The following is a 21,453-nucleotide window of genomic DNA, read 5'->3' as shown; positions in this document are numbered from 1 at the left end:
TTTGATTGGTGGATACGAGGATTGTAAATTTACCCAATGGGAATGCAGATGGATGAGTCGACCAATAGAAGATGAGCCGATTTTGACGTCACTGACCCGTGGTGTCCAATGGACAAGGACAGTGTTAAGTCATCTCATTTGCATACCGTCTCTATAAATAAGGGGGAACTCCACTTTTTTACCTACGTCGTTCCTGCAGTAGTCAGGTAAAGACAGACCCGTAAAATGCCGGAACCCGCTAAATCCGCTCCCGCTCCCAAGAAGGGCTCTAAGAAAGCTGTTACCAAGACTCAGAAGAAAGGTGACAAAAAGCGTAGAAAGACTAGGAAAGAGAGTTACTCCATCTACGTGTACAAGGTGCTGAAGCAGGTGCACCCCGACACGGGCATCTCGTCCAAGGCCATGGGCATCATGAACTCCTTCGTCAACGACATCTTCGAGCGCATCGCCGGCGAGGCGTCGCGCCTGGCGCACTACAACAAGCGCTCCACCATCACGTCGCGGGAGATCCAGACGGCCGTGCGGCTGCTGCTGCCCGGCGAGCTGGCTAAGCACGCCGTGTCCGAGGGCACCAAGGCTGTCACCAAGTACACCAGCTCCAAGTAGGGCGTCTCGGACCGTCACTCTCAACCCAAAGGCTCTTTTAAGAGCCACCCATATATTCAGTAAAAGAGTCGATCACATTGTTTCTTTTCGGTGAGTGGTACTTGTAGTTACTACTTTTTAGTCCCTGGGTTAGTTAAAAGATTAGGGGAAAATGCTTATCCTGCTTAAGCATCCGGAAAGATTTAGGTCGTCTTGTCTGTCCCGTACTGACAGTTGGTCCCGCAGCGCTATGAAAAGCATGTTAAGTGCCTTATGAGTTTTAAAGCTATTAATGGTTTCCTTTTTCGTTTTAGAGTGTATTCGTTTTAGTTATTCACAACGAGGATTTGTTGTCCTCGTTAAATATTAGCTGTAATTGTAAATTAGTTGGCTACAAGCCAAAGTGGCTTGTTTACCCGGCAAACTAGGAATTAGTCTGTAAAAATTAAAAGACGATATTTAATCAAATCTATAGCGGCAAGGGCAGCAGATGCATAGTGGTATAGACAATGGCCTAATTTGATTGGTCCTAAAGATTTCATGAGTGGTATACTTTGTTAATGTTTCCGACCGAGTAGAGAATTAAGAAATCCCTAAGTGAAAATACAATAGGAAATTACAAGTGACATAAGAGACTCGGGGGTTGGGGGTGGATTAAAAAAAATTAAATTAAATCAAGCAAAAAAACCCAAATACCGAAAACGGAAGGTGAGCCCCTTAAGAAACCTCAGGCAGCTCGGGATGCGCAGGGAAGGGTGTATTTGGGTAAACACCTTTTTCGAAGAGGTTAAATCCTGCTTGTCCCGGGCAGAGGCTGGGACAAAACTGCTGCAGAGCCAGCGTAAAAACTCCGCGGGCTGCAGCTATGGGAGCGCTCCGGGCCGTCGCCAGTCCCGCTCGGCAGGGCGGAGCTGCGGGATAAGAGGAAAGGGAGCGCAGCTGCTCCCGCGGAAGGAGGGATGCAGGGCGGGCGATGCAGGGCGGGCGATGCAGGGCGGGCGATGCAGGGCGGGCGATGCAGGGCGGGCGATGCAGGGCGGGCGATGCAGGGCGGGCGATGCGGAGCGGGAAGCTGCGCCCCCCACCCACCCCCGCCTCCCAACGCGCGGGATTTTCAAACTCTGCCCTTGACCAATGGCCGCCGTCTCTGCGCGCGGGCGGCCAATCACAGCGCGCGGGGGGCCATAAATAGCGGCTCCTGTGGCTGCTCTTCATTCACTGCTCTTCTGCTCGGCTGGCGGGATCGTCCTGCGGAGATGGCGCGTACGAAGCAGACAGCGCGTAAATCCACGGGCGGGAAGGCGCCCCGCAAGCAGCTGGCCACCAAGGCTGCCCGCAAGAGCGCGCCGGCCACGGGCGGCGTCAAGAAGCCGCACCGCTACCGGCCCGGCACGGTGGCGCTGCGCGAGATCCGGCGCTACCAGAAGTCCACGGAGCTGCTGATCCGCAAGCTGCCCTTCCAGCGCCTGGTGCGCGAGATCGCGCAGGACTTCAAGACCGACCTGCGCTTCCAGAGCTCGGCCGTCATGGCGCTGCAGGAGGCCAGCGAGGCCTACCTGGTGGGGCTCTTCGAGGACACCAACCTGTGCGCCATCCACGCCAAGCGCGTCACCATCATGCCCAAGGACATCCAGCTGGCCCGCCGCATCCGCGGGGAGCGCGCCTAAGCTGTCGGCGAGCGGAAATTTCAGATCATCGAAAACCCAAAGGCTCTTTTAAGAGCCACCACAACGTCACTTAAAGAGCTGTAAATTCCTGGTTATGTATAGCAACTTGTTTTTTGAGCGGTTTGCAATCAACAAAGCCTGGCGTGTCAGGTAGGTACCAAACAATCTCTGAGCTGTGTTTCGTAGGAATTGTATACTGACTTCTCACAAAACCGTAGGACAGTTAATTCTTAAATGTTTTCCCTACAACCTATTTTCATTTAAAATGTGAAACTGCTTTTTACATATTTTTCTTATGTGCTATTTAGGAATCGTAGTCTCAACTGTTCTGAAAGGAAGGAGCCACTTTAAGGATAAGTGAATTTAATCTGTCAGCATATGTCCTCAAATCGTTTGTTGATAGTGTTTAAATTCGTGCAGGAAGAAACTTTTATAGAATCCTGCTTTCAGAGAAGTTCAAATCAGTCTGTACGCATTCTGTGTACTCAAAATGTTGCGCAGCCTTTATGTCCTTAATTTGATTTCAACTTTTTTCAATTTATTGCTTTGTTCTGCCACCAGCAATATTATATTCTATCATCCCCCTACCCCCTTTTTGTTTTTGGGAGGGCTTGTGGGGCTCTTTGTTTCTGAGAGATCTAATACTCCTTTCCCGCGTTCCCTGGCAGCACACTAGCAGGAGTTTCCTCAGTGCTTTATCACTCCTGGTCGTGAGCGATGTCCCGCGGGCCTTTCCAATCCCTCTCAAGCACTACTGGTTATTCCCGAGATAGATATATTTCCAATAGCGAGAAGTGTGTGTGGAATATAAGATGGAGACAAGGATGTTTTCTGGGTCCCTTTTCCACGTGGCGCGTTCCTTGCTGGTGTCTTGTCCAGGACCACATGCGTGACATCTTTAATGGTTAGAGATTTGAGGTTGCCTCAATTTTCTGTCATTGAGACTCAAAAAAATTTGTTGCCACAGAGGAAGTGTTTTCCAAGTAATATCTGCGCTTGGAAACTTAACAGATTTAGAATAACTTTTAAATGGAGGCTCTTCCCTATTCGTCGTGTTCACTGATTTTTGTTAACCTGCCTGGAAAACTGATTTCTCTCTTACTGTAAATTCGGTCACACACACACCCTTGCTCTCCTGGTAAATACATCTGTAGCTGCCTGGAAAATGTACATTTCTAAAATTATTTCGCACTTTATGGCTCCTTTATACACACTAATACCACAGGTAGTTTTACATAATTTTAGGAACCTGCTTTTCCACTGAATTAGTGGGAATTCTGTCGCTTTGTTTTTTCGATGCTACAAATGAGAGCTTGTGGCTTTAAGAAGCGGTTGGATTGAGTTAGACACAGCTTCATTTAAACTAGGAAACCAGGAGCCACTGAGCAATGATCCGAGGAAATACTTCTCCTGAAAGCCTAAGGTTGCAAGACTCTTAGTTTACTCTTAACTGCTGATAAGCTTCATTTTAGGAGTACTTCTTTCTCTGTGTCAGAAACTCGGACTCTGCAGCAAAATCCGACCAATCGAGTGCCTCGGCACCATTTTCTCTCCTCTGTTTTTCTCACTTTCAGCCATTTTCTGTTTCTGAGCCCCGGAGGGTTAAAAGGGAGGGGGGAAGGCATCGGGAGTCGTGCTTTGGGAATTAAAAAGTCTCTGCTGTGATTTATTCATTCCCCCAGATTTGTTCATTGACGTAGGACTTGTGTTTTTCCGAACAGATTTTTATTTCCCATAGATTACCTCTGTGATTGCAGAAATGAGTTTTAGAGAAAGCTAACTCGGTTCATTTTACTGAGATGGCCAAAGACATGTTTACCTGGAGCTCTTTGCATATGCTTATAATAAGAAAAACTTTTAAATCAAGTAAAATAGCTTCTTCTAATAGTTTATTTAGAAGATATTTTGTATCTTATATAAGCCATAAGTCAGAGTAGTTACATTTCAGCAAAATGTAACATCAGAAATAATCTGTATTTTTGAGCAGTGAGAGAGGGAAGCATGTTCTCCTCTAGTCTTTTGAAGACCTCATACTGTTTTACTAAATAAAGTATTATTTGGATTCACTCAGAGAGAGTTTCATGCTCAAATTGTAAGAAACACTAACTTCATTAACTGAGAAAGATGTGCAATGCTTTTTATTTTTTTCAGGGCTCATATAAACTCTAAGTCTGAAGTAGGTTTGGGGTGTAATGCACAGCAAAGGGGTGGCAGGTAGTGCAAGATTCCCATAGTCCAAGTGAGAATAAATGTGGAGTTCCTCTGGTGCAAGCAAGGTTCAGCTGCATTTCTTTGCTTTTTGCAGGGGAGCCTGAGATAAAAGAATGCTGCCAAATCAGCTGGATGTGAGCAAGACCTCAGTGCTGAGCAGCTGAGGATTGGCTTGGGAGTTGCTGTTTGTAATCCAGGTGCTTTTGCAGGTGATTTTAGATGCTCAGCAAGACACCTGGCTAGGGCTACTCTGGCCCTCTAGCCATTGTCCATGGATGAGCTGGATCAAATTAAAATCATGGCTTGAAAGAATGTTCTTATCAACCCAATGGGTAAAATAGAGCATAGCTACTGATACCCTGGTGAAATACTTCATTTCATCCAAATACATAAAAGGTTTGATGCCAGCATCTTCCTAGAACAAAAAATATTTCAATCAGTCCTACTTGACAGCTGTTAGTTTCTTAAAAAATCTGAACAGAGATGTATTCATATGAAAGCAAGGTTTTAATTTGAATTAATGATTGTAATGTAAGTATTTTTTAAATGGTTTCCATGCAAGCCAGTATGCAAATAGGCCCTAAACACTTTTTCATTTGCAAGTCCCTCTTGTGGGCTTCTTCGCAATCTGAATCACCTGTTGGTTACAGTCTTCAGTAACCAGCACCAATGAAGCTTGAACTCTGCCAGGCTGCCCTGCTGCATCATTGCCTCTCTCTTCTCTCCCACTTTCAAGCCACGTTGTGTCTTCAAGATGGGTGGCAGCATCTTTCAGATTGTAGATGTGCAAGCAACGTTAACACAACAATATGAACTTCTTTAAAGATTTTATAGTATATAAAGTATTTTGTCAGCTCCTATTACAGAATTAATTTCACTGGCCACGATAATAGGGTCTGATCCTAGGATCCTGCTGATTACTGCACTTTTCCAAGTGAAGGTTTCCAATTTGTATATTATTAGTTCTCAGGTTATAGCTGGAGCTGGGTGGATCTGTAGAGTGACCAATACACTAAAAATTGACCCCACACATAATTACTCCCACACAGGCCACCCAGCACTCCACTCCCAAGCCCATCACTTGCTTCTGGTCAGTTGTCTCTTTTGTTGTTTTTTGTCTGTTTGTTTGTTGTTGAGGGAGTGTTTGTGAGTTTTTTCATCTGACATTACCTCCATTCTTGAAGTTGTTTCCTTGGTCCTTCCTTACCCTTTTCATTCTGCTTTGGACTAGTTGTAGGTTAGCAGCTTTAGCTTTTAACAGAACCTTTTATTTTGTTCAGCTCTTTGTGGCCTGATGCTACAATCACTGCAGCCACTAATGCTAAACTACTTAGTACATCATGAGAATATGGAGAATACAATTAATGAGAATTTCCTGTACAAGTCTATGAAGTAACACAAGATGGAAAGCTCTGTCCTCAATGAAGCTGTTATGGCAACACCTGGATTTAGTAATAAAATGACACAAAATTAAAAGAACATGAATATTTAAAAACAATGCAAACAGAGTTGGAATTAAACCCATTTGTACATAAATAATATGAACTGGGGTGGCAAAAAGCATGTCAAGGGCAGCGTGGTCCTGCCCCAACACTGCTCCCTCCTCACCTTTCTCATCTGGGTCCCCTGTGGTGTTTTCTCAAGGTTTCATGTATTGACAATGTTCAGTTCCATATCTGTTTCATTGTCCTGCATGTTCTCTTACCCTTAAGCACTATGAGGCTTTGATAACCCATTAACATAAAGATGCTTTTTTGATGTGCTTGATCACTCTCTCTTTACACATCAGCCAAGTCTGTATTCTGCTATGCTGTCATCTGTTCTCATGTGCTGGTTAAATGTAGTTAAGATATTTTAAAAACTGACTATATATCCTGTGTCATTATTGCTTCTCTCTCTGCATTTTATACTTGCTCATCACTATTTCTGAAGATTTTCCATTTTATTGCATCCTGTCCCATGCCATGAATTTTTGATGCAGTTGTGAGTATCCCCTTTCTCTCTGCACATGGATTTTTTTAAGCTATGCCCAGTACAGCATTGATCCATCCAGACGGATCTGTAAAGCTATACAAAATTTTGGCTTGTAAGAGCTTCGACTTGTGATGCATCCATAGGAAAGTAATTGATCCAGAGGGCACATGATACTTTTCCATAGATGTTCCATATGATCTCATGGATTTTAGGACAGTATGCCAGTCTTGTAATGAACATAAGGATCTAGAGGCTAAGGCATGATGTAAGAGGCATGACCAAAAAATAAAAAAAACCACACACAACTCCCCAGAAAAGTAAACAAACAAACAAAAAGGTTTTTCTGAGACAGTTTTTCGGGAACAGCCAAAAGTCAGATGTAAATCTTTGTGTGTTTTAGATGCCAGTTCAGGGTTCTGAATGTTTCCTGAATGAATTCAGACTACTTATAGTGTATGAAAAACAGGTAAAATCTCCATTGCACCAATGTAATGATAAGTAGCCCTTGAAAATTTCTGAATGTTTTGCTGCAGGCAGCTAGCTCTGTCAAAATCTTTGTCACACTGAGATTCAAGGACTTCTAAGCAACAAACAAGGCCAGCTGCAATTCAAGTCAGTTGAGTTGTGAAATAGAACATTAAGGAAGGTTTTCTTCCCCTCCATTTTCCTAACTGAAGTATGCTGTTGTTTGCTGAAATTGAATTTTATTTTCCTTATTTGGGGCAATTTTGATCTTCCCATCAGTTCTCCTAGGCAGACTCATCTGAAAGGTTGGGGTTGTCTTGTTTTTAGGAAAAATGAGCATGTTTGTGAAAAATTAAGATCATTACATGGATATGGACTAGTTACTTCCAGGAGACATGCACTTTAAAGACTAAGAATGGTGACTATGCACACAGCAAATAAAGCTGGAGGGGTTGCCAACATTTGTCACGCTCAGGCTCCTTTGGTATTCTCAGTCTAGGACAGAAACTTTTCCAGAACAGAAGTGTCACCCCACCTCTGCATTCAATGCTTGAAAGCTGTAACAGTCAGCAGCATTTCCAGGCCAGTCCTTGCTGTTTCCTGGTTGTTTAGGCAGGTGCATGCAGAGTTTGAGTTCACCTTACAGCAGTAGCACCAGTGCAGCCTACACTGAAATAAAATGAAAAATGAGTTCAATGCTGATTACATGCTGTGAGGACTGAATTACAATTGCTATATGTGTGTAAATGCAGTCATAAAACATTTTCAAAGATCTGTAACTGGGATCTTCAAATGGGAAGAACAGGAAGTTCTTAACATCCTTCTAAAATTTATTTTGTTTAATGGCCCTGAAATATATGAATGTAAGAGCATATTAGAGGTATTTCATAATACACAGTATTTCACAAGCACCTGTGTATGTTGTATTTTAAGATTATTTTCAAGTACTAAAGCTTTTTTATCCTCAAAAGTTTAGGGAGTGGGGCTGGTTTGGGTTTTTGGGTTTTTTTTACACATTATAAATAATGTTTAAGAGTTACTTTTTATCCTCAATTTATCTAAAATCTACAGTAGGAAGTTTGTACGAATTCACCCAACCGTCCCAGGATAGGTTCAGGACTCAACTGTACAGGAGAGACACCCTCACCCCTGTCCTCAGAAATGTGAAGCAGAGCTCCCTGAGATCCTCCATGAGCCTCCACAGGCATTTACTGCTGCAGAAAGGATGGCATTCTGCTCCTCCTGCTCTTGGATACCTTTCCACGACTGATTCATTTATCCAGCAGTGCTAAATGATGTCTTTATTTCACATTCTGGTTTGGGGTTTGGAGTTGCTGACTGCTTTTGCTGTGTAAGTGTAGCAGGCTCGTGTGGCTGGAGGGTGTCACAGCCGTGCTAATGGATCAATCACTTTCCCGTAGAAAACTCCAGTTTAAATGTAGGAATCAAATGGAAGGCTGGATAGTGGTGCTTGTGAGGTGACCAACCAGGAAAGCCAAGAGGGCCTCACGTGAGGGAAGAATAAAAATCAAATGCACTCTGAAACATCCCTAAATGCTGCAGTCAAAATTCCAAAACTGGCAGTTGCCTAAGCTACAAAATAGATTCTATCCGCGAATTTACAGTTTCGGAAGAGAAGTCTGAGGAGTTTTGAACAAAGTTGTCTGCTGTACAGGGAAATAGAAAAAGACCTCAAGGACAACCACAAACATTAAAACAAGGTAGCAAACAAACAAACAAACAAACAAAAAACCCAAAACAAACAGCAAAACCAAGCAAACCCAGACTTGCTTCATTATGTTCCTGTGCTTGGAAAAAGTAATTTGGATAAATCTGTCTATCTTACAAAAAGACAACAAATTCCCTTTTGAACATGGATCTACTACACCTTTGAGGGGATAAGTGAGAGGAGGTAAAGAAAGAGATAAATTTCTTACTGTAAAATGCCTGAGTCATTAATAAAAAAACAAGGATGCTGGGGCATGAATGTATTGTTGCAGCAGCACTTTGTCTTCTCTTTTTCAAAGAAGTTACACAAGATTATGGCAGTGCAAATGTTCTATAATGCTATGAGTTCTTAGAATATGAAGACTAAATGCAAATCAAAACAGAAACCACGCCAAAACAAAATCCATAAAAAGTTCTATTGGAAATTCTTATTTTCACACTTCTTGAAGACTTAGTTATTTCTATGTCAATATTGCTCTACTAACTGTAAAGACGTTTTATTATTACTCAAAATCAATAGAAATTTGTAAAACTTTTGCTGTTAAAAATTAGAAAGGAAAAATGCCCACTGGCCCCAAATTGTTTTTTAATTGTGGTATTAGTTTTATCTCAATATAAATTAGTTTAATAGTATCTGTGTCAGGATGGAAACATTTATTTTTTTATGCAATTCTGCCTTTATCCAGGAAACTTAGCAGTATTAGAAAATTGATCTGTATTTTAGTGTTGATGACTAAAAATTAGCATTCCTATTTTAAATGGTGCATGCTTAGCAACCCAAACATTAACATGAAAAACTTGAAATAGTATTTTATTACCATTATGGTGTTGACCCGGAACAGGTCTCCTACTTCCCTAGTAGGAAGCATTCCCAGAAAATGTTGTTACAACCAGTGGCTTCTTCCTTACGGTCTGTGCTTTTAGAATTCTCGAGGTTCTCAGCATTTCTAGAAATGGTCAAAAATAAAGGTAAAGGTATGACAGACAATGTGTGCATTTTAGCACGTGTGTGTGCTTGTGTTTCCAGGGAAACAAACAAACAAATTCCAGTAAAACCAATACAGGCCAGAGAATTGTTCACGATTTAATCCTGCCTAAGGAAATTAGTCATTATATTAAAATAAAAATCTTCTAACCACGGTACACCTTGAGCGATTCCTTCCCCTCTCTGCCACCTATTTTAAACCAAAAGAACTTAATAATAGAAAGAAGTTGCAGGTCGGAGAGGACAAAGTTGGTAGAGATTATATAAATTTGCCCCAGGAAAGTGTCTATGCAGGCAAACGCTAATAACCAAAACATTAAATAGGAACACTTGAAGCGTCCAAAGCAAAAGCAGAAGCCGGGATGAGCGGGCAGAGAGCAGCGGCGGGGCGGGGCGGGAGCGCATTGGTAGGATTTTGCCGCAGACCCGCGGGCAGCGGGGAAGGAAGGGGAAGGGGCTGCCGGAAGATGGTGCCGCAGTCCCCGCTCCTGTTACTGGTGGAGACGCAGAGCTCCTGGGGAACCATCACCGCGCAGGGGGCACGGCCGGGGCGGGACGGGAGAGCAGCACAGGGGGATGCGGGCGGGGAGCGGGGACGGGCTCGGGCCGCGCGGGAGAGGCGGAGCCTCAGGGACAGAGCCGGGAACGCGCCCCGGCCGCGCCGCGCGGGGAGCCCGTGCGGACAGCGCGGGGCAGGGGGCGGTGGGCGGGGACTGCGCAAAGAGCCCGCCTCCCAACGCAGTCCTCAACCAGGTCGGCTCCCGGGGAATAAAGAGCCACGGGGACTAATTAGTGGCGTCTGGAGCACAGTACTGTAAGGGGCAACATGTCTGGTCGGGGCAAAGGCGGCAAGGGGCTCGGCAAGGGCGGCGCCAAGCGCCACCGCAAGGTGTTGCGCGACAACATCCAGGGCATCACCAAGCCGGCCATCCGCCGCCTGGCTCGGCGCGGCGGCGTCAAGCGCATCTCGGGGCTCATCTACGAGGAGACGCGCGGTGTGCTCAAGGTGTTCCTGGAGAACGTGATCCGCGACGCCGTCACCTACACGGAGCACGCCAAGAGGAAGACGGTCACGGCCATGGACGTGGTCTACGCCCTTAAGCGCCAAGGTCGCACCCTCTACGGCTTCGGCGGCTAAACTTACTCTAATTTATATTGTCTTAAACACAAAGGCTCTTTTCAGAGCCGCACACAGGTTTCATAAAAAGAGCTTGTTATTGCTCAGGTTAGTAATGCAGAAAAACAGCTTCTGTGATCAGATACTTTTGTTAGTGCACTCCTGTTACATAAACTACGAAAGAACAAATCCGGTATCACATTTGTAATCACAGCTCTATTAGGAAACTGTGGTGGCTCTTAAAAGAGCCGTTTGGTTTATAGTTTAAAATCCTTTTACTTGGAGCTGGTGTACTTGGTGACAGCCTTGGTGCCCTCGGACACGGCGTGCTTGGCCAGCTCGCCGGGCAGCAGCAGCCGCACGGCCGTCTGGATCTCCCGCGACGTGATGGTGGAGCGCTTGTTGTAGTGCGCCAGGCGCGACGCCTCGCCGGCGATGCGCTCGAAGATGTCGTTGACGAAGGAGTTCATGATGCTCATGGCTTTAGATGAGATGCCCGTGTCGGGGTGCACCTGCTTCAGCACCTTGTACACGTAGATGGAGTAGCTCTCTTTCCTTGCTCTCTTGCGCTTCTTGTCGCCCTTCTTCTGAGTCTTGGTCACCGCCTTCTTGGAGCCCTTCTTGGGTGCTGGAGCGGATTTCGCCGGCTCAGGCATCCTCACCGCTTTTTTCCTACGATGGTCCCTGTAGCACAACCTCGAAAATGGCGCCTGTCGCCCCTATTTATAACGGCGGTATGCAAATTAGAGGATCGTAATTGTTCCATTCCTATTGGAGTAAGAAGCAGCAACGTAATTTCAGGCACTTCCGTCCTGTAACCGCCAGAGCTCAGGCGCTGCTTTTACACAATCCCAGTTTCGCTTAGCGTCTTAAATCTAAAAAGAGAAATACACGATGCGATTTAAACTGCACTAAGTGGGTATTTACTAAAGCATTTACCATCACTGATGTTGGCCCTTTCGTTGTATCTCTAGGAAGTTCCCACTAACCTCAAACATTTTACTATCTCTACGGATTTTGTGTTTTAAGAAAACCTCAGCAGCACATAAACACACATCAGTAAAAAACAGCTCTTATTGTGAATTTGGTGGGTGGCTCTGAAAAGAGCCTTTGTGTTGTAGAAGCGTTAAACTGTAGCAGCAACCGAGTTTAACCGCCGAAGCCGTAGAGGGTGCGACCCTGGCGCTTGAGGGCGTAGACCACGTCCATGGCCGTGACCGTCTTCCTCTTGGCGTGCTCCGTGTAGGTGACGGCGTCACGGATCACGTTCTCCAGGAACACCTTGAGCACACCGCGCGTCTCCTCGTAGATGAGCCCCGAGATGCGCTTGACGCCGCCGCGCCGAGCCAGGCGGCGGATGGCCGGCTTGGTGATGCCCTGGATGTTGTCGCGGAGCACCTTGCGGTGGCGCTTGGCGCCGCCCTTGCCGAGCCCCTTGCCGCCCTTGCCCCGACCAGACATAGCTCTGCTCTCACACCGAACAGCTCAGTAAAGCAGGGATCGCCCCGCGCCTGTGTATATTGCCGTCGGTCCGACCTGATTGAGGACTGCGCCGGGGCCGGGTGGGGCGGGCTCTTTGCGCGTCCTTCCCCCCGCGCGCCGCGACTTTGGCGCCTTCGCTCCCGCCGGGGCCGCGCGCTGCCGGCTCGGGCCGGGCCCCGCCCCCGGGAGCCCAAACGCGGCCGGGCCCGGCAGCGGATCCCGGCCGGGCTCACCCCGTGCCCGCCGCGCTCGGCCCGGCTGCCCGGCCCCGCCGCCGGAGCTCTCGGTGCCCGTGGGGAGCGGGGCCCCGCCGGCCGCGGGGCTGCAGCACAACCCGGCCAATGATGGCGGCGGCGGGGCCGGCAGAGCCGCGTCCCGCCCGCGCTGCGCCGCCATCGATCGGCGCCCCAGCAAAGCGCCCGGCCGGGTAGGGAGAGAGTGGGCGCCGCGCCCGCTTCTACGGTAAATGCTCCCTTTGCTACCGAGAGCTCTGAAACGGGAGTAATGTGCTGCGATTTTTCTTTTTTGTTTTATCCCGTGTGGGGGTAACACTTTAAATTTTTGTCATGAAGGAATTCTTTTGCGTGTCCCATGTCCTTAATTATCTTGCAGCTTTGTTTTGTTAATGGGACTGCTGTGTTAATGGAGCTGATTTGTGTCTCTTGCTGCTGCACCTATGGCAAAAACCTATACCACTTAATGTGCTTGTAAATGTGGCATGTGTTTGGTCATTTTCATGGTCTCACTGATGGTCTCACTGATAGCTATTGAACTATTCCTTTCTGGTTTTATTCATCACTTAATATTTATTTTTGAACACAAACCATAATTTTTCATTTACTGTAGTTGTACAGCTACATTCATTTTAATGAGTTCCATCATTTTTAGTAGTTTCAAGCGTCCATATGTTTGGGAGGTTTTTTTTGAAAATGCATGGCTGACTTTCTCCCCTTCTTTATTCTTTTATTTCACCTTGGTCTTTTTTTACTAAACTTATTCTTTTGCTTTTCAAATCTGACACATATATTTAATGTTTTTTTCCAGGGAGTTATAGGGTCTTGAGATTATAACAATTTACAAAACTAGAAAACTTGCAGCTACAGATTACGAAGTTGGAGAAAATAATACAATTATGCCTAAAATTTCAGTCTCAGTAACTAAAAGATCTACAATAGCTACCTGCAGCCTTGCAGCCCAGCTTCTCAAATGTGATTCTAAGGTTCTCTTTCAAAATTTTCCCAAGTAATCCCAACCACACAACAGATGTGTCTCATTATCAGTAAATTTGTAATCTTTCCTGTTGCTATGTGCTCTCTCCCCTTGATGGTGAAGTTGTTCTTTACCTTTTCCTGGGACTTGGTTCTTTTCTCTGTGTTCCCCATAGACAATTATACTATACTAAAATGAAATTATGTTCAAAAACTAATCTAAATCTCCAACAACATATATGCCTGTTCTGGATGAGAGGCAGCTGGGCTGTGGAGAGAGGGCAGATATTAAAACAGAGCAGCAGCATAAGTGAGTAGCATTAAGCTGTTCTTTTCAACACTGCTTTGCCTCCACAGTTCAGGAGAAATGTACAGGAAAAGCACTTTCAAGCAAGGGTCTGTCATTGGGAAGGAAAAATATCTCATCCTTTCTTTGTCTGCTTCCCTTCAGACACCACTATTTTGCATACAGGAGGGATGTCTTTGTAGATCTATGCTTCTGCTCAGCACAGCAAAAAGGAAAAAAGTCCAGAAGCAAGATCAGCTTGCTAAGATCTTTTTTCACTTGTGCCAGATAGGTGGCATGGGCCTATATGAGAAAATTTTCTCTTCTGATACCAGATAAGTCCAGTCTTTGAATAGCCCTTAAGTCTTCCAAAATGAAATAGCATCATGTTTTCTTCTTGCACAATATAGTGATACTACAAAAAAAGCAGCTTGATTTCCTGGTTCATGCTAATTTCAAACTGCACAATAACATCCACATTTAATTTTTAGGGTAATCATGATATTTTACTTAAATGCGTGCTTCCAATATTTATTGCATCTTTGGAAAAATCCAACCATTTCATGATACAAATCAAATCACAGCTTCCATCTCATTTGAATTGATGCAAAAGGAGCCACACTCTATGGGCCGGAAGGATTAATTCTAAACACTATTAACAGGGTTTGTATTCCAGAATCTCTATATCCATCCCTGTTGCATCTTTTGTCCTTTTACATTTATCTTGTAGCTGTTACCAGTGCAGACTATTTTATGTAGGTATGCTCCTTCCCGTAGGAAAAAAAAAAATTAAAAGAGTAGCAGAATCCCCTCCCGAGTTGTTTGTTTCTGGTTTTGAGTTGTTTTTTTTCTTTTTGCCTTTTTGTTGTTCCAAACCCGGCGGCTGCTGCGGGGGACACACGAGCCGGGCTCCGGGCTGACCCCGGGCCGGGGAGAGGCCGCGCCGCAGCGGACGGGGCTGGGGGATTGGGAGAGCTCATTCTGATTGGCTGACAGCGTTCGAACCACCGACCAATCCTAGCGTGGTGTTTAAAAAGGACCAATAGCAAAGCAAGTCGTACTGTGCGTGACGTCACTGCGGTGATTGCCCAATGGGAGCGCTGATTTCTGATACCAGCGATTTGCATAAGGGCCCTATAAATAGGGGAGTAATCGCATTATCCGTCACTTCACTGTGCTAGAGCACACAGTGACTCGCAGCCATGCCTGAGCCAGCCAAGTCCGCCCCCGCGCCCAAGAAGGGCTCCAAGAAGGCGGTGACCAAGACTCAGAAGAAAGGCGACAAGAAGCGTAAGAAGAGCCGCAAGGAGAGCTACTCCATCTACGTGTACAAGGTGCTGAAGCAGGTGCACCCCGACACGGGCATCTCGTCCAAGGCCATGGGCATCATGAACTCCTTCGTCAACGACATCTTCGAGCGCATCGCCGGCGAGGCGTCGCGCCTGGCGCACTACAACAAGCGCTCCACCATCACGTCGCGGGAGATCCAGACGGCCGTGCGGCTGCTGCTGCCCGGCGAGCTGGCCAAGCACGCCGTGTCCGAGGGCACCAAGGCTGTCACCAAGTACACCAGCTCCAAGTAGGGCTTCTCGGACCGTCACTCTCAACCCAAAGGCTCTTTTAAGAGCCACCAATTCTTTCAAGTAAAAGGGCTGAATCAGTTTTTTTGTTGGGGAGGTATGTAAAAGGCTTAATTGCACGTTAATTAGCCAAGCGGGTGGTCTTCTCTAGCAACTAAAACTTCGTCTTGCTAATGCCTGGTGTATAAGCTTCCTTGTAGGAATCCTGTAATCTGGTTCCGTTTTAAAAGGGTCTTGATTGCAGCACCAACTTGTGCAGGTACAAGTTCTGTGGGGAATTTAAAATCAAGTTTTCTAAGGGTTAAATGCTTTTTATTTGGGAGACCCAACACTTTCAGTGCACTACGGCAGTAAAATAAAGGCATATTTTCTGTCTTGACGGCTTTTTTTTGAGGCGGGTGTGTTTTGGTTTTCATTATATTACTCGCATGTACCCTAACCTGCCATTACCCTTGTTAATGCTGGCTGGGTTTATTTATGCAGGTTTTCGGGGTTAAGAGAACAGTGTCCCAGAGTTTTGCAGGACATGGTTCTTTCTTAAAAACCGGAAAAAAAAAAAAAAAAAGCCTGACGAGAAAAGGCGGGGGGAAATCAGTGATTTCAGTGATTTTACCTTGCAATGTTAACTGGGAGCCGGGGAGAACGGGAGCGTGGGGCCGCGTCCTGCCCCGCTGTGGGAGCGGAGCTCCGCAGCAGCTGCCGCTGTGCAGGGCGGTGGCACGGCCCGCACGTTTCCCCATCCCTGCTCCATTGCCCTCCGCCCCCGCGGCTCGCAGGCCGTGACAGGGGAGGGAGGCAGGGCTGTGCGGAGGCAGGGCTCGCTCTGCGCGGGGCCGGCCGGGCCCGGAGGATGCGGGGGTGAGCGCCCGGAGGCGGGGCCTGGCGGGAAGGCGGTGCGGGGCCGGCGGGGCGGTGCGGGGCCGGCGGGGCGGTGCGGGGCCAATCCCGGCCCGACGCGGCACTTTTGAACTCCCCCGGGCCCCGGAGCGAAGGGCGCTCGCCGACACCGCCTCCTTTCGCCCAGGGCTGCGCCGGTCAATGAACGGGGGCGGGGCGGGCGCAGCTGTTATCACACGGCTCCCAAATCGCACGTAGGAACACAGCTCCTTTTAAAGGGAGCCCCTATCTCCCACGCAGGCCTTACTGAACGCACACGTACCCAAAATCTGAGCTTTATTAAGGCCGTGTAAACTCCTACCGAAATGTCTAAGTGATTTGGGTTTGCTGGTGGCATGACCGCAGTGTTTCAGCTCTTTTTGAGAACAAGTGGGTGGCTCTTAAAAGAGCCTTTGGGTTTATTTAAATGAGTAGACTCTCAAATCCTCTCAGTCATCTTACTTCTTCTTGGGCGCTGCCTTCTTTGCCTTGGCCGCTTTGGGTTTGGCTGCCTTGGGCTTGGCTGCTTTGGGCTTCACCGCTTTTGCCTTAGCCGGGCTCTTCGCTGCCTTTTTGGGGCGGCCTGCCTTTGCGGCTTTCTTGGGGCTCTTCGCTGCTTTCTTGGCCGCTGCGGCCGCCGGCTTCTTCGCTTTCTTGGGGCTCTTCTTCACCGCCGCCGCCTTCTTGGGCTTCTTGGCGGCGCTGGCGGGCTTCTTGGCCGCCGGCTTCTTGGGCTTAGCAGCTGGCTTCTTCTTCGTTGCCTTCTCTTTTGCCTCACCCGGCTTCTTGTTCAGCTTGAAAGAGCCAGAGGCGCCGGTGCCCTTGGTCTGCACCAGGGTGCCCTTGCTGACGAGGCTCTTGAGCCCCAGCTTGATGCGGCTGTTGTTCTTCTCCACATCGTAGCCGCCGGCGGCCAGCGCCTTCTTGAGCGCGGCGAGCGAGAGCCCCTTGCGCTCCTTGGAGGCGGACACGGCCTTGGTGATCAGCTCGGTGACGCTGGGCCCCGCGGGCTTGCGGGCTTTGGAGCCGCTCGCCGCCTTCTTCGGCTTCTTGGCGGCGGCCTTGGCGCCGGGAGCAGAAACCGCGGGAGCGGCAACAGGCGCGGTCTCCGACATCGCGTCCCCTTCGCGCAGGAACCAGGGCAAGCACTGGGCCTAGAGCAAGTCGGCGGCCTCTTATTTATAGAGCGGAGCCGCGCCGTGATTGGTGCGCTGCAGAGCCCGCCCCGCTGCACGGCAGAAAGCTCCCTTCTCGCCGCTCATTTTGTGTTTCTTAGGAGCCGAAAAGGGCTGTTTTTATCAGAATTTCCGCCACCGACCCCCCCACAGTTCGCAGCGGCGTGGAAAAGAAAGACTCTTGTTCCCCTCGGCCAAGTTTCCTTTCGAAGAGACAAAGGGTGAGCTTAGAAAGAGGCGATAAACACCGAGTCCTGGACCTGAACACACCTCGGGAGACAGAAACTTTTGTTTTTCATTCTAAATAAAATCCGCGATGTGGGGAATTAGATTTCCAAAGCAATTAATTAGTATTCTTCAAAGGGTCTTCTGTTAATCTGAACTGAAAATCAAGGATTTAAGTCGATATTTTGGTCGCAATTTGATTTCAAAGAGAAGGAAGTAACACAGGCTCATCTCGAGCACTGAATATGGATTAGAAATTAGCTCCTTTGTCCAAAATCCTTTACCTCTTTAAAAATCATTAAGAGAAATTAAATTAGTGCATTGTGCAGCAAGGCAAGGAGCAGGAGAAAGTCCCGTGAAGGGCTTTTTGTCCGGCCAAAGGAGGTGACTTTTTACAGCATAGCATTTTGTGCCGTGTTGCTCAGTGTACACGATGCAGACATGGTTCCTTCGTCCTCTGCTACAAAAATACTTGCTTTCTTAATAAATTAGGTGACATGAAAACTTAACACGGGCAGTTTTTGTTAATAATGATAACCAGTGCCCTATCGTTAGATAATATGTCAGTGTTTTTATTTTGATATGGCTGGATTGGTGAAAATCCGAGTCATCATTGTCTAAGGAGACACTGCTGCAGCTGATTTTCCCACTACTTGGGCATAATAAAATTTTCTCAAGTGATCAGTTAGGATTCCTCTTTCACAGCAGTTTCCTAAATATTCCATTTTCTTACTGCTCAGTGACTGATCACTACATTGGAATGAATACAAAAACCAGCATGTCTTAATGTATCTCCTACACCAAAACAGCTGGCTGCTCAACGAGAGAGGGGCAGTCTCCACACACTGTTCCAACAGCAAGCTTGAATTAAAATTAAATGCACATTGTTTTTCAGAGTACAAAAAATTAAACAAGTATTCTCTGTTATGTTTATTATTGTCTACAACCCATTCTTTCAACAAAGGCCTGTAAACTCCTTCTTACCTCTTGCAATTGTAACTGTTGGTGATATTAAAACTCTGGACAATGTTGTGATTCAAGTAATTTGTTTTCAAATGGATAATTATTAAAATATACTTTTTTGACAAATAATAGCAGATTTTTTGTTTCAACATAGTTATGGTTTATATTTAGCATTATGTATAAGACAGAACCAAAGCTGCCACTAGTCCTTTTCATTTCAGATTGCCTGTGCACTGTGATGAACAATTCTCAAACTCTCTCAGATTTGAGGCAAAAAATGAGCTCAGCAGCTGGATGTTTTTTAATAAGGAAGGATTAGTAGCTCAGAATGCCTTTTAATACAAAACAACAAAAACAAACAAAAAAACTTAACAAATCAAAAAACATAACAAAACAAAAAACTTCCACTGTCTAGGTCCTAAAGTTGTTTAGAAGGCGCAAGGCTATTTTTAAAGACATCGGTGAAGTACCTGAGCTACACACAGGGCCGACCTGAAAAAGGAGAGGCATGATAGGACGGTGTTTTCCCACAGTCTTAAAAAAACCTTTTCTCACCCCCACCCGCACAAAGTGATTTATTTCACATTAAATACATCACGTTAAACTTAGCAAGCGTATGTTCAGCCACACCTTACTATACAGCGGGTTTTTCAAAATTTTAATACCAATTCAAGAGCTAAAATACCAAGTCTTTGGGGTGCTTTATTTCCGGGTATTTTAAGAGCTAATAAGAAAAAGGAATTTGGGGTGTTTGCTTTAGTTTCTCTTTTTTTTAGAAGGGATGGAGGTTTTAAAAAGTTTGTTTTTTCACTAGGATGTACAGCTCCTTTTATGAGGAAGTGGGTGGCTCTGAAAAGAGCCTTTGGGTTACTTTTGAGATGGGAAAGCTCCTCGAGGATGTTTCACTTGGTTTTTGCCTTGTGGCTATCGGTCTTCTTGGGCAGCAGCACGGCCTGGATGTTGGGCAGCACGCCGCCCTGCGCGATCGTCACCTTGCCCAGCAGCTTGTTGAGCTCCTCGTCGTTGCGGATGGCGAGCTGCAGGTGGCGGGGGATGATGCGCGTCTTCTTGTTGTCGCGGGCCGCGTTGCCCGCCAGCTCCAGGATCTCGGCCGTCAGGTACTCCAGCACGGCCGCCAGGTACACCGGGGCGCCGGCGCCCACGCGCTCCGCGTAGTTGCCCTTGCGCAGCAGCCGGTGCACGCGGCCCACGGGGAACTGCAGCCCGGCCCGCGACGAGCGCGACTTGGCCTTGGCGCGCGCCTTCCCGCCCTGCTTTCCGCGCCCGGACATCTTCCCTCGCTCGCCGCTGCTCCGCCGCCGCCCAAACCGACGGGGTCACGTGCTCCTGCGCCCCGCGCGCGGCCGCTTTTATAGCTCCTGCGCGCGCCCCGCTGGCGCTCTGATTGGCTGCAGCGTGCTCGGGCCCACTCCGACCAATGGCGCCGCGGATCCAAATTCGGCCAATGGGAGCCGCAGGCGGCCGCTCCCGCGGAGCCGCCCCCGCTGCCGGCCGCTCCCGCGCGCTGCCAGCCCGGCCCCGCTCCCAGCCCGGCCCCGCTCCGAGCCCGGCCCCGCTCCCAGCCCGGCCCCAGCTCCCAGCCCGGCCCCGCTCCGAGCCCGGCCCCAGCTCCCAGCCCGGCCCCAGCTCCCAGCCCGGCCCCAGCTCCCAGCCCGGCCCCAGCTCCCAGCCCGGCCCCGCTCCGAGCCCGGCCCCGCTCCCAGCCCGGCCCCGCTCCGAGCCCGGCCCCAGCTCCCAGCCCGGCCCCAGCTCCCAGCCCGGATCCGCTCCGAGCCCGGCCCCAGCTCCCAGCCCGGATCCGCTCCGAGCCCGGCCCCAGCTCCCAGCCCGGCCCCGCTCCGAGCCCGGCCCCAGCTCCCAGCCCGGATCCGCTCCGAGCCCGGCCCCAGCTCCCAGCCCGGCCCCGCTCCGAGCCCGGCCCCAGCTCCCAGCCCGGCCCCGCTCCGAGCCCGGACCCAGCTCCGAGCCCGGCCCCGCTCCGAACCCGGCCCCGCTCCGCCAGCAAGGACAGCGCCGGGGAATCGCCTTCCATGAACGGGGGAAACCCGCTAAATGCCAGCGCTGGCGCTTTAGACATAATTCTCTATTTTAAACCTCAGAAATGCCACTACAGGATTACTTTAAAAATGTGTTGTTGTTATGATAAAAGAAAATCTTTGCTTTCAGTAGGAGCATTTACACCCTAGCACTCCTGATGTGTAGAAAGTAGGCACAAGCACACAATACGTTTCTCTGATTCTAGAGACAAATTAATCCAGTATTGCTGTAATCAAACTCGTATTGGTGCTTTCAAGCTGAAGTATCTGTCTCCAGGCTGAGTCTTCTCAACTTTTGTAAATATAACTGGTGTCATCAGATAACTTCTACAGCAGAACTCGCTTAATGAAGAACTCTGTGTTTCAAGAATGGTGTCAAGTTACATCACACGCTATGCATTAGGTGGAGGGGTTCATATAAATTTTACTGTATAGAGAACTGTTGTGCAAACCTTTTGATCGTGTCCACAATTTGTGAAAACAGATTCAAAGTTTTCAAGTGTAAGTTCAGTCAGCTAGTAACTTTGTATCCTTAAAGCAGATTTAACCTCAAAACATGGTGCATTTAACTATGCCTGAAACTTACAGTCAACTAAATGTATTGTTTGAAATATCTGCTAGTCTGGCATATTAATATTATCAGCCACAAGAACAGTTATCTGTCAGTCAATCTTTTAACATTAGAATTGTTTACTCATTTTTACTTAAGGTGGCATGTCTGTGATGCACCCAGTAGGAATCTGAGGCCTGATATGAAGCAAACCTTCCAATCAGAGTACACAAAATAAATTATTTTGTAATTATTAGTAGTATTTCAGTAAAATAGTATTAAAAAGTAGTATTTTCAGTATTAAGTAAAAGCTTAAGTT

The 21,453-nt window shown here is 47.6% G+C and overlaps 6 protein-coding genes and 1 pseudogene across 6 annotated transcripts; 3 read left to right on the top strand and 4 right to left on the bottom strand.

Moving 5' to 3' along the window:
* Positions 1-199: 199 nt before the first annotated feature.
* LOC116996073 (histone H2B 8) lies at positions 200-683 on the top strand. The gene has a single exon (XM_033059245.1). It carries the CDS (start codon positions 226-228, stop codon positions 604-606), a length of 381 nt encoding a protein of 126 aa, XP_032915136.1. The 5' UTR covers positions 200-225; the 3' UTR covers positions 607-683.
* Positions 684-10,435: 9,752 nt separating this feature from the next.
* LOC116996106 (histone H4) lies at positions 10,436-10,753 on the top strand. Its single transcript, XM_033059277.1, has one exon. It carries the CDS (start codon positions 10,442-10,444, stop codon positions 10,751-10,753), a length of 312 nt encoding a protein of 103 aa, XP_032915168.1. The 5' UTR covers positions 10,436-10,441.
* Positions 10,754-10,945: 192 nt separating this feature from the next.
* Positions 10,946-11,410, bottom strand: LOC116996079 (histone H2B 7). Its single transcript, XM_033059252.1, has one exon. The coding sequence runs from the start codon at positions 11,386-11,388 to the stop codon at positions 11,008-11,010; it is 381 nt and encodes a 126-aa protein (XP_032915143.1). The 5' UTR covers positions 11,389-11,410; the 3' UTR covers positions 10,946-11,007.
* A 441-nt stretch (positions 11,411-11,851) lies between these two features.
* Positions 11,852-12,208, bottom strand: LOC116996087 (histone H4). The gene has a single exon (XM_033059260.1). It carries the CDS (start codon positions 12,191-12,193, stop codon positions 11,882-11,884), a length of 312 nt encoding a protein of 103 aa, XP_032915151.1. The 5' UTR covers positions 12,194-12,208; the 3' UTR covers positions 11,852-11,881.
* A 2,576-nt stretch (positions 12,209-14,784) lies between these two features.
* On the top strand, positions 14,785-15,292 carry LOC116996051 (annotated as a pseudogene).
* A 1,279-nt stretch (positions 15,293-16,571) lies between these two features.
* On the bottom strand, positions 16,572-17,291 carry LOC116996047 (histone H1). The gene has a single exon (XM_033059218.1). The coding sequence runs from the start codon at positions 17,277-17,279 to the stop codon at positions 16,623-16,625; it is 657 nt and encodes a 218-aa protein (XP_032915109.1). The 5' UTR covers positions 17,280-17,291; the 3' UTR covers positions 16,572-16,622.
* A 1,647-nt stretch (positions 17,292-18,938) lies between these two features.
* LOC116996062 (histone H2A-like) lies at positions 18,939-19,854 on the bottom strand. The gene has a single exon (XM_033059234.1). The coding sequence runs from the start codon at positions 19,817-19,819 to the stop codon at positions 19,430-19,432; it is 390 nt and encodes a 129-aa protein (XP_032915125.1). The 5' UTR covers positions 19,820-19,854; the 3' UTR covers positions 18,939-19,429.
* Positions 19,855-21,453: the final 1,599 nt, after the last annotated feature.

This window comes from Catharus ustulatus, chromosome 4 (genome assembly GCF_009819885.2).
Source record: "Catharus ustulatus isolate bCatUst1 chromosome 4, bCatUst1.pri.v2, whole genome shotgun sequence".
In the NCBI taxonomy this organism is placed as follows: domain Eukaryota; kingdom Metazoa; phylum Chordata; class Aves; order Passeriformes; family Turdidae; genus Catharus; species Catharus ustulatus.
The sequence above is the reverse complement of the archived record's forward strand: the minus strand, read 5'-3'. Positions and strand labels throughout refer to the sequence as shown.

Excerpts from the sequence above, each read along its gene's own strand:
- LOC116996079 (XM_033059252.1), bottom strand. The coding sequence starts at position 11,388 with ATGCCTGAGCCGGCGAAATCCGCTCCAGCACCCAAGAAGGGCTCCAAG.
- LOC116996062 (XM_033059234.1), bottom strand. The coding sequence starts at position 19,819 with ATGTCCGGGCGCGGAAAGCAGGGCGGGAAGGCGCGCGCCAAGGCCAAG.
- LOC116996047 (XM_033059218.1), bottom strand. The coding sequence starts at position 17,279 with ATGTCGGAGACCGCGCCTGTTGCCGCTCCCGCGGTTTCTGCTCCCGGC.
- LOC116996073 (XM_033059245.1), top strand. The coding sequence starts at position 226 with ATGCCGGAACCCGCTAAATCCGCTCCCGCTCCCAAGAAGGGCTCTAAG.
- LOC116996106 (XM_033059277.1), top strand. The coding sequence starts at position 10,442 with ATGTCTGGTCGGGGCAAAGGCGGCAAGGGGCTCGGCAAGGGCGGCGCC.
- LOC116996087 (XM_033059260.1), bottom strand. The coding sequence starts at position 12,193 with ATGTCTGGTCGGGGCAAGGGCGGCAAGGGGCTCGGCAAGGGCGGCGCC.